The sequence below is a fragment of the Sitophilus oryzae genome, unplaced genomic scaffold (assembly GCF_002938485.1).
Source record: "Sitophilus oryzae breed Bouriz unplaced genomic scaffold, Soryzae_2.0 scaffold_172_pilon_pilon, whole genome shotgun sequence".
Lineage (NCBI taxonomy): Eukaryota > Metazoa > Arthropoda > Insecta > Coleoptera > Curculionidae > Sitophilus > Sitophilus oryzae.
In genome coordinates, this window is record NW_022146424.1 from 932218 (window position 1) to 944352 (window position 12135).

The window sequence follows — 12135 nt, forward strand, 5'->3', positions numbered from 1 at the left end:
TTTAGTCGAATGGATGATAAGCGGTTCTTTTTTTAGAAAAATTTTTATAATCGGTACAACGTTGTAAGCGGTGACATAAAGCGAAGAAATTAGCAATGATAAACCTAAAGGTCACCTAATCGTATGAAAGTTGAGTTAATTCGCTAATATGTTGTTTAACGTTTGCAGATTATACCTATTTGTAAGAGTGTATAGTGTTTTTAACTTTCAACAAAGGTATAAATTATCAAAATATTGTTTCTTTGCCATGTATAGGAATAAAGCTGCACATATATTTTGAAAAAAAATAACATAAAATAATTAGAATATATTTCAAGTCTAGAATGGAGAATGGAATATCTAAAGAAGAAAACATTCTACCAATGTGTACTCCCAGTGAAACCTGGACACTTAAAACGGACATCATAAGGAAAATGCAGGTCGCACAACGCTCAATGGAACGAAATTATGCTGGGAATAACCAAGAGAGACCCTAAAAGAATAGAGTGGATGCGGCAAAAAACCCAGGTAATACCCACACCGGAAAAATCTAGGGATATCATTTTATTAAAGTTAAAAATAAATATTTTGAATAAACAATCACATATTTGTAGGCCGATTCTTTCTACTTCGATTGAAACGAAGTAGACACACTAGTTATTTCTAAATTTGGGATATTTGCAGAAGTGTTTGTGCATTTTTTGTCAAATGTATAAAAAGCACCTAGCATCAATTGTTCGAATTTAACCTATACTGGCTATGTTTTTATGATAACTGGCCAGAATTCATTCAAATAACTCTGTTTAGTATTAAACGACATTATGGAGCGTAGACATCTTAACAGCGACGAAATGCTAAGGGCCATGGATATGCTCGAAGCTGGAATGCGCTAAATCGACGTAGCTAGAGCATTAAATACAACGCAAAGTGTAATATCGCGATTAAGTCCACGCTACCGTGAAAGTGGTGATGTTGCTGAAAGGCACACAGGGCGACATCGCATTACTACCCCTCAGCAAGATCATTTTTTACAATTAAATGCTCGACGCCGACCGACTCTTACAGCACCACAGCTTAGTTTAATTCTCCAGGAAACACATAATGTAACCGTTGGTCCTGACACTGTTCGCAATAGATTAAGAGAGGTCAACTTAAGAAGCAGACGCCCCTGGAGAGTTCAACCCTTAACGAGAGTAAATCAAGAGGTACGATATTTGTGGGCTCAAGATCATGTTCAGTGGTCGAATGAACAATGGGCCAATGTTCTCTTCACGGATGTGTGACGCTTTGGAATTCATCCGGATTCGAGAAGGCTTAGGGTATGGAAAGAACCGGGAAATCTTATTCGGTTGGATCATGTTCAGGAAGTGCACCCTTATTAAGGTGGAACAGTTAAACCGATCTCGTTTTTCTTGAAAGGTTTCTAACAGGAATCACATATCGTGATAATTCTTGAGCCTGTCGTGTTACCATATGCCAATGATTTTGGGAGAAACTTCATTCTCATGCATGACAATGCACGGCCTCATACAGCCAGAGTGGTAAGTGAGTTTATCAATGCTCATCAATTAAACATCTTACCCTGGCCGGCACAATCTCCTGACTTCAACCCCATCGAGCACGTATGGGACGCGGTCCAAAGAAGAATTTTGAGAATGGGTAGGCCTCGTGAAACTCGTAGGGATCTGGTTCGGGCCGTGAATGCAGCGTGGCAGGCTGTACCTCAAGAAGAGATCGACAACCTGATCAGGAGCATGGAGAGACAATGTAGGGCTGTAATGAACAGTAGAGGAGGCCATACCCTTGATTAAGTAAAAATGGTTTTATCTTTTTTTTTTAATTCACAGTTTAGAATAAAAAAAATGTGTGTATTTTTTTGAGTTCAATAAAAATCAAGGTAAATTTCGCATTTTTATTTCCAATACGTCCTGTAAACTATTTGTTTATTTTAATTGTATTATATCAGAAATGCAAATAATAAAATTACTGACGATGGCTGGATAAAATTGTAATATCCCTAGACTTTTCCGGTGTGTGTAGATGCCACAGAGTTAAATCCCTCAAGTGGCAATGGGCAGGACACCTGGATGGCCACAAAAATTACAGCATGGTACCCACGGGGAATTAAGAGACTTAGAAGAAGACCGAACCTGAGATGGGACCACATATTAGAAAATTAGGAGGATAACTTTTTTTTTGAAGATGTCAATTTTTCTGCGAACTTTGAAGAAATTGGGTATTTTTTTCACATCAATCCTAGATTTAAATACTATCTTCATACTAACTAACTCATATTACTATCTAAAGCAACTCATATTGGACAGTATCTTAATTCTTAATGAAAAAAAAATATTTTGATATGTGGAATTGTTTCTTGAAATTTTGTAGAAAAAAGGCAGGATAAATATTAACACGATATTATAGATAAATGGCAATCCTTTCTATTTACTAACTATATATCCTTAATCGCAGATTTAGTACTCCATTAAAAGGCGTCATAAACGGGACAAATCAATAATATTATTGATTAGTAGATATCTACGCACAAAACACATCTTTTTTAACTAGAAACAAAGAGCCCTTTGAAATGAAGCGCCATTATATGTCGCCAATAGTATTAGTCTATTAAAAACTCTATTAATACGCTACTTAATTAATCAATGAAAGTATTCTTTTAATGATGCAAAGCGCATTTTTGATGACTCATTAATGAACAGTATTTATGTGCGGTTGCCGGTTTTAATTGTAGTGTTTTTCATTCATGTCTGAGAGACGAGGGAATTTAAGAAGAAAAGACTGTAGAAAAGAACATGATTTTACCTTGGATACTATAGAGAATGGATCTACGTAAAGGTATATTTATCGGATATGGACAGATTGTTTAATTTTCTGTACTTATTACCTTGTTACATCATTACGTAGTTTTCATTAACTTAGTTTATTCATTACCCATCTGAACAACTTTATATACCTACTGTATGGATCATAGATATGTATAAAAGATAGATTAACCATATAGGTACATTGATTTGACCACAAACCAAAAAAAAATTTGAAAATTTGGAATTTTTTGATTTTTTTTAGTTTTTAGTTAAAAACTTAATTTCTTGATAATATGGCAACACAGGTAGTAGATTTTATTTTTCAAGAGAGAAAACCCAGAAAAGACCCATTGGTTCTCAAAATTTAAGCAAAAAATGAGTTTTTGTTTAAATTTTCAAAGTAAAATAACTCGGTTATTTTGGATTTATTTAAAAAACGGTAAAGAGAAAATATGTTTCTTTTATCGAGATCTACCAACCCTGAAAATATTTGCAATTATTTAAGACTCACCCTGTATATCAATAGATAAAACTATACTATTCTAATCGTCGTAAAAGCGTAATCTGGAATTTAACGTGTATGACAACGTTGTAAAGAACTTAGTGGAAAATTAAATGTATTAAAAAGAGATAAAAGTTGGGTTGATGCGGTATTGCCGGATTTTTTTTATGAAAAATGTTGCATCTAGGATTGGAACTTTATTTTTCACAATTAGTTACTCATTTTACTACAGCTGTAATAGATTATATTTAGCTTAGATATATTATTTTCATTTCAATAGTATACATGAAAGTTTTTAAAATGCTTTTTTTCTTCACACATTTTCCTACACAGGTAAAAACCGGCAACAATGTGTGCCGATTTTTATTTTGTCTCTCTGTCTGTCATTCGGTCATTTATATTTATCTCTGTCGCATGCGTTAAAATATAGACCATGCAGATGAAGTGTCCAGAATGGTATCAATCTTTAAATAAAAAATATGTGGCAAAAAAATCTCACCTTTAGGAATCATATTATTTGATCTTCATTCTAACTTTTTTTGTAAACAATTAACAACCTAGCATTCTTCTATTTACATCTGGATTGTATATGTTGGGGTCGTTTAGCACAGTCAGCTTTGTCTATTATATTATTTGTTTGAGCTTTGCATAGTTGGAAACTCGTACTGAGATATAAATATACAGGGTGTCCCAGAAATCAGTGCAAGTATTTTAAGGAGTGGTAGATCTCGATAAAAAAAACATATTTCCTTTTTATCGTTTTTCAAGTCCAAAATAACGGTGTTATTTTACTTTGAAAATTTCCAAAAAATGATTTTTTGCTAAAATTTTGAAAACCACTGGATCTTTTCTGGATTTTCTTTCTTGTAAATTCTTGTAATTCTTGTTATTTAATCCAATACCTATGTTGCCATATTATCAAAAAAGTATGTTTTTTAACTAAAAACCAAAAAAATTTCTAAAAAATTCCAAATTTTCAAAATATTTTTTTGCGAAAAAACCCTCATAGGCATGTTTCTGGTTTTGAACTATATACTACTAGTTAAAATACTTGCACTTATTTCTGGGACACCCTGTATAAATGTTAAAATAAAACATCATACAGATTTCAGATTCTTTATTTTTATCTACATAATACATGAAATGTACATTCAAATTCATTCAATATTATTAATTATTTTTTATACATGTCAGTCCCTTATATAGATAGAAGGACAAAAAAGGTTGTTTAAAAAAATCAAAAAATCAAACCCATTTTTTGTTTTTTATTTTATTTCAAATTCCTTAAACAACCTTTTTCATCCTCCTAGTCATTGTTCTTCTTCGGTAACAAAAATACCGACAAAAATGCTTTTTATCAAAAACCTAGCTCTCATAGGAACACAATTTATCCATCTATTTCTTTAAAATTCAACCATTTAGAAGCTGATATTAGTTTTATTAAGGTTTTATAACTGTAGTAGAATTGTTACACCATTGAAACATTTGTTTATAACATTTTACTTTGTTAATATAATATTTTATTGATTTAAGTGCCCTACAGTTTATTATAGTTGAAGTATAAGTGAAGACATAAGTTCGAAACATTCAACAAGCTTTTGAAGTATAATAGACAGATACAATAATTTATTTTATTTCCTTAGATCGCTTATCATTAAAACATTTTTTACTGTTTAAGCTAAAGAACAATATGTATATTTTATCACATACACGTAAGAACCATTTTGAAGTCTCTTTTAGTTATATTGAACAATATAAAAAGTAATATAAAATAAAGAAGGACCTATAAATAATATTTGAGTTTGATTTTTGTACTTATTTCGAACAAATGGAATGAAGAGTTAATTATCATTTGATTGTAAATTTATTAATGTTATGTCTAATGGCATGATTGTTTTATCTGGGTTTTTGTCTTGTGTAGGTACTTAAATATCTACAACCCGCGAACAACAGCTCTTTTGTACATTTACATTTATCATTTTTTCAATACTGAACATAAAACAGCAGTAGCCATCATTCCTTAGCAAAAATATATACCACGAACTACAATTCTGTACATACCGTATAGGATACAAAATATAACGTTTTCTTTTTTACTACAAAAACTGTATTAATTTCTACTAACAAGAAACTAAAAAGGCAATACTAATCTTCTATGATCATAAAATAATATTATTAACTTGCCTATGTATACATATTTTAATTTTAAACTTACTGTATATCAGTTTTACACCAACCACCACAATTTGTCGATCTTAAAACATTTTGTGGTACATGAAATATAAACTTATACCAAGACATAAAGAAATTAAAATATGTATTCGAGTGCAACTTAATGATACTATTTTACAATCAACCGATACTACGATATTCTTCAAATTAAAAATGGTTTCTTAAGATCGACTAACCTAAATATCAATCTAAAACAATAAACTAAATAAAACGAAATAAAATTAAATAACAATGAAAAAAAACTGTAACCGGTAACTGACCGTAAGAAACCATCACACTAGCGCACCTTAGAGCGAAGCTACTAAAACTACTACAGACTTGGACGAGGGTAATCATAGAAATATCACCAAAAAAAAATCGACCCCATTCGGCAACACTGTTCAACATTCGATTCATCTATGTACACAGTCTCTTAAACTATTTACATTCGGTTGGATTAATGAAAAGAGATAGAGAAAAGAAGTTATGGGAAACCATAGAATGCTCTCAATTCATCGTATTGATTTAGTATCTCCTTATGTAAGCCGTAAAACAGCCAAAAGAGCCAGATTGAACAGCGCTAAAGAAGCTGTTATCGAAGAGGAACTTGAAGCACTGTGATCGGGTTTCTTCTCCAAGGTCGAAGCAGCTAAAATCGAGTTATCTTCGATCGAGGGGTCAGTTTTCTTGCTTTCTGCATGTAATTCTTCCTGTTTTTTCTGTAATATTACCTCAGGTACAGACATGGGAGCTACTTCATGGGTTGTTGAGGTGCTCCGTGAAGTGGTAGTTGTAGTTGTTGTTGTGGTGGTTGTGGTAGTGGTTGTAGTAGGTACGAAGCTGTTGTTGTGAAGGAAATAAACTGGACTGAAGTCGAAGCTGATGTCCAGTACTTTGTTCTCTCTTTTGGTGTCTTCGATGACAAACTCTCTACGTTCACCGTCTTTGTACAATGCGATTACAGTAGCAGTGTAAGGCATATCCATTTCTGTAAAGTTGCCAACCAAGGTAACGTTTACAGCAGTGCCTTCTTCTAGGTGCTTATGAACTGGGACTGTTTCAAGTTTTTCGTAAGGTTGTGCCAATCCCCAGCTTCCACTAATTTGACTGTTATTTGGTAGGAATACAGTGAAAGGAAGCCCAGTTAGAATACCGTGTCCTTTACCCCAGCTCAGGAAATAATCGTATTTATAATCCATGACACTTTCGACTTTTTGTAGTCCATTCTCGTCGTTCTTCAAGACGGTATGGGCCAGGATAACCTTCTTTTTCACGAACCTCCTACCTCCAAGAACTCTTTTGTATTTTATCGCCTTCAATTCATAGGAAATTGGTTCTGTTTCGACCAGAATCTCGCCATCTTCAAACGTAATCTCGTTGTTGTTCTGATCCACCACCGAATACACTCCCAAATTTTCGGAAGGGTTGAAAGTACCGACGTAGTGAGTTAAGGAACCTGGTTTATTATGGGAGCTTGTAGCGCGTCTGCCTACAAAGGTTCTGAGGAGGTTTTCACCGCTGGTTACGGCCCCTTGAGGGAGGTTGGTGTATTTGCTTTTGCCCACCCAGCTCAGACGAGCGCTGTCGTCTATGTTGGTCAGGACCTCGAATTGTCGGAATTCTTGAACTTTTCTGTAGAGGGACACGACGCAAACGTGGTTTCTTGGGCGAAGTTGGCCGGTGACCCAGATACTGGTCACTTTGGCCCTGCACACGTAGACTGGGTGGGTGTTTTTCTGAATGTCGTTGTCGGTGGTGTCGGATTCTTCTAGTTTAGTGCCATCTGAAACAAAAAGATAAAGTTATTAACACAATAACACTAGAATAGATGTTTAATGTTTTGGCTATACATATATTTTAAACCTATAAAAAGTGTAGTTATATCAATATTTAATAACTACATTTCATAACTGAATAGACAAGTGTTTAATTACAACCAGAATATAGGATATACAGGGTACGGCAATAGTATTTTGGACATCTGGCCAGCTATCTGTCTTTAATTGCAGACCTAAAGTATCTAGTAGGATGTATTTCACGAAAATGTTTTAACAAGGTGGCTGAAAAAATGTGAATGTATCGCGATGATTTTTTTTAAATGGAACACCCTGTATATTATTGCATTTTTGCCTTCCTTTCTGATCACTTTACATATTCCTAAAATATTATTAAATATGTTTTAATAGTTTCAAAGATATTAATAAATAAATAAAAAACATATTTTTTTCGTTATTTTTTTAAGAAAATTATTAAAAATTAAAGAAATTAATTTTTAATAAAAGTATTTACTACAGTTAATCTATACTTACTTTCCTATAAATATCGTAATATTAAACCATACTTTATTATTTTATTTAGAATATTTTTGATTTAAAAAAATGAATCAGTCCTGCATTGACCTAATCTAAAGAGAACAGAAAATATTTTAAAATTCATTGAACCACAGAAATCCGAACTAAACAATAAATTTTCAGAATAGTAATGAAACAGCCGACAACAAACCGTTTTCAATTATGGCGAAGTGATTGTGCCTTGGCAGAATGTCACATTTAATTATTTTCAAGGAAAATTACTTCCTAGGCAATTTACTGTACCGAGGAACTCGAGACGATGACTCTAAGATTTTTATTTTTGGTGGTGATATCTTTTAGAAGCCACTATTAACTGTAATTTTCTCTAGAATTTGTCGGACTTGAATTGCTTTATAATATCCTGGTAGATATAGTTTTCAATGAGATTGGTATACGGTATTATCTTGATTTGCTTACTTGGTTACCCGTAACGTAGACAGACAAAAAATGAATAAAAACAATGTTGACGTGGGATATGATTTTCAGACTTTCCTTGTATACACTGTATTTTATGCTTACCATCGATGGTTTGGTAGGCCGCTACCACCCCCTGTTTGAGAATCGTAGGATCGCTACCATCAGTGGCAAACCACTGTAACGTTGAAGATGTGATGATCTGCTCCAAGTTTTGCGAGAGGATGTGGACAGGATCTGCTTTGACGCACCACAGTACTGCTCCTAGGAGGAGTATCGTTTGGCAAAGGAATGTCATTTTTCACCTGAAACAAAAGAAAAAATTGTCAGTGATGTTCAATGTCGGTCATATAAAATGTAATATTTTTTGTGTTGAACGTTTGTGGATTGTAGCATTTTATTAACTGATAGAACAGGTAAAAAATATTATACTCTACTGCTGTGTTAAAGAAAAACGACCTTATAGACCTATTGTGTCCCCCTTTCATGAGTTATAACTCATCATACAGCCTCAGGGCTTTGACAAAAGCCAGTATCTGAGACGGTTTTGCAGAGGTTTGTTCTCCATCTCCAATATTAGTCGCACAAAAATATATGGCACAAATGGTTAGTTGTGTGTGATCACTCAGTGATAAGGTGTTCTGGTGTTTCTTGCTTCAATCTAGTGACGTGTTCATTGAGGAGACAATGTCATGTTAAAATCCCGTGACAATCCGAAGATTGTTCTTACTGAAATCACGGAAAATTTTTGATTTTTCTCGGTCGTAAATCCATAGAAATTTCTTCGAGTGTCTTAGACCGTTGGAGGATTCCTATTCCCCATTTTCAAAAACCCCTTATCTAAAAATTTAAGTTCTTGTTTGTTAATATCGTCGAATTTACACTTCAGGTGAAGATGTTCATTATAATTTCGGAAATGAAGCAAGAGAAGGTGTTTTTGCTTTTCATTTAATTGGAAAATTCCTTTATCTTTTTAATTACACTCTTGAATCTATTGAAATTCAATAATTGTAGTTATGGCGTTTTCGTTAAGACAGAAAAACAATGTATGTGATTTTCTTTATCCATCAATAGCTGCAAAAAATAATATGAAGAGATATCAGGCTAGATAAGTGACTTGCATAAACATTTGAAGATGCTAACAATGCGTGACTATGGTTTTCTTTAATTGTTAGGAAAGGAAACGCACAACAAAAATCGGTAGATAATGGATGAGAAAATGAGCAGAAAACGTTAGAGTAATGAGAATTTCTTAAGTAAACCAATAGGTTTTCAAGCGTTTAGGTAAAGTGTGCTTTTAACTTCTCGACTAACAATGGTTTTAAATATACGGATCTTGTCTGACGCTGTTTGGGTAGAGAATACAAATAAACTACACATTTAAAGTATTTTGCTTGCTGTTTGGGTGGGACTGTTAATATTTATGTATTTTGAACCTATTTTAGAGATAACACAACAAAAGCTGATTTCAATTCGTTTGGACCAAAAGTAGATTTAAAATAGCTAAGCAAAAATATATGCGCAAATTGTTAAAAATACAATATTTGTATAACAATAGTCATGACCTTACGTTGTAAAGAAAAGATAGAAATAATTACAGCTATATCCGATGAAAATGCCGTCAGAGTAGGCAAAGAAATGTCATTCTCATTCAATGAACTTATTTTGATATGTCCAAGGATTATAACTGGGCAGCGATTGTGAATTACCACTTAATTATTTTTTAATACCTGTTCTCTAAAATCAAAATTGATATAATCCAAACATGACAAATTACTGAAAGACTGATGTTGTTTCGTTATAAATTTTTGTATCTGTTAAGCTTCAATTCAACCACTAAAAATAAAAAGCTCTATTACATCTCTCCCGCTGTTACAACAACTCCAAAACGTACACCTAGAAAGCACTACGCTCTCCACATAAACACTTTGAAATTCTCCACCATTCATCTCGTTAACTAAACCAGTCCTGATTCAATTTAAATTGATTGACGTGACCCTTAGAACCATCTGTTCGACGCCTGTAAACAAAGCTCAGTCTTTATATTGGATTTAGATCGCTCAATTCGTGTTAGGAATCACGAAAAAAATAGTTTTCTTTAAATAAAACTATCTAATATTGTTTTTAACACAATTATTATCATCGATATTACACTCTAAATACCATCAAAGGTTTTTTTAATTTCAGAATATTCTCTATATTTTTCAATTATTATATATTTTAAATGTTTTTTTTTCTTGTTTTTTTTTGCAGGCAAGTCCAAAACTATACCAACTTCCGTTTCAAGACATTCTCTAGCCACTCTGCTGGCATGGGGAGGTGCATTATTATCATGCATTAAGTTAACTTATCCCCAATTGCAGCGCTCCAAAGCCTAACGATTGGTTCTAGCACTAAATCAACATACCTGCGACCCGTTAGTTGTTGGTAACAATGGAGTTTTTCTCCTGGTATAATACCTCCCCAGAACATTACAGTTTGTCCTTTAGATCTTGAACCAAGATTTGGCAGCCTGGAGTCTCGCTCATCTTCCTGGAGCTCTGAGAATCCACATTCGATGGTCATCTGATCTTAGGTCAATTCTGGTCTCATCCGAAAAAAGAACATTTTGCCAATTGTCTAATTTTGATGTTGAAGACACCACTTTAGCCGATAACTCTCTCCTACTGTACAACCCTCGAGCACAAAGCCTTTTTCTTATGGTTTCAACTGGAACGTTCACACCTGTAGCTGCCAGAAGTTGTCTTTGTAGCTCTGGATGAGAAACATTGGGATTTCTTCTAGCATTTTGGCACACAAAGCGGTCTTGTTCAGTTGTGACTCTTTAACGACTTTGTCTGGGGCTGTTCTTCAAAGTTGCTAGTTCCAAGTAGGTATCTTGCAGATATTTTCGATACAACACCCTGGGTAACGCCTACTATCTCTGCTAAGTCTCTTTGGGGCATTCCTTGTTCAATGAGAGCAATAATTCTTCCCCCCTGTACATCTGTTAATCCAATATAAGGCATTTTTTATTTTTTTTTGGATCGAATGAAAATTACTGGACAATCGTGGTTTTACTACTGAACACAAAATTTACAAGAAAATAAATTGCAGCAGTCGTTTATTCTTTATTCATGTTTATTTACAACAAAAAGCCTTATTTTAAAGTTGTATACCAGTTTTTTTGTTTGCAAAAAGTTTAGTCAGAGAGCGGAGCGTCCGCGCGTACCGTCCGCGAGTTCCCTGAGCTTTGCCATGAGTTTAAATGAACAATTTCACATGAAAGCGCTGTAAGTCCTGTAATTATCGTACAACAAACAACATTATTTGAGACCCAAAAGTGGGCATATTTTGTTTGATATTGTCATTTTTAGTAAATAAAATTGTGCAATATTAGCAAGAATGGGAGAAAATATATGTATATTACAAGGGGTCAAACCACTTGTCAATTTGAGATGCTGACACTTCTAGCTGTTTGTTTAACAGTCTAAAAGTTAAAAAAAAGCCTTAAGCGCTTTGAAAAAAAGTACTGTTATATCAATTTTCTGGCTATTTTGCTAAACAAATACTTAATTTTTCATTAGCGTTATTTTTATGTCATATGTGGCTAAAAACCAGAATGACTCAGACTTTTAAAATATGGTAATTTCGTTGTACATGTCAAACAAACAAATATATGGTATAGGAAAATTGTTATTCAATTAACTACATGTAAAATATATGGTAATTTAGTATAACCGTTTTTGTTGAGCCTCGATGTTTTACGTAAATTCTCTAATTTCGAAACACGAACCGTGTAGTTTATTTGCTATCCATGTGTATGCAACATTGCCGTTTTATGTTAAAAATCTTAATATTAATGAAAATAATTCCA

The 12135-nt window shown here is 33.4% G+C and overlaps 2 protein-coding genes across 2 annotated transcripts in view; one reads left to right on the forward strand and one right to left on the reverse strand.

Annotated features, from left to right (window-relative positions):
• The window catches only part of LOC115881460 (mitoguardin), a 118002-nt gene that overhangs the window by 28644 nt on the left and 77223 nt on the right, over positions 1 to 12135 (forward strand). The window lies entirely within an intron of this gene.
• The window catches only part of LOC115881461 (protein unzipped-like), a 68408-nt gene continuing 60678 nt past the window's right edge, over positions 4406 to 12135 (reverse strand). Inside the window, exons 2-3 of the mRNA XM_030898942.1 lie at positions 8385 to 8584; positions 4406 to 7297 (exon numbers count right to left, since the gene is read on the reverse strand). Coding sequence (XP_030754802.1) covers positions 6051 to 7297; positions 8385 to 8577 — 1440 coding nt within the window. The 5' untranslated portion in view covers positions 8578 to 8584 and the 3' untranslated portion in view covers positions 4406 to 6050. The remainder of the gene's footprint in view (positions 7298 to 8384; positions 8585 to 12135) is intronic.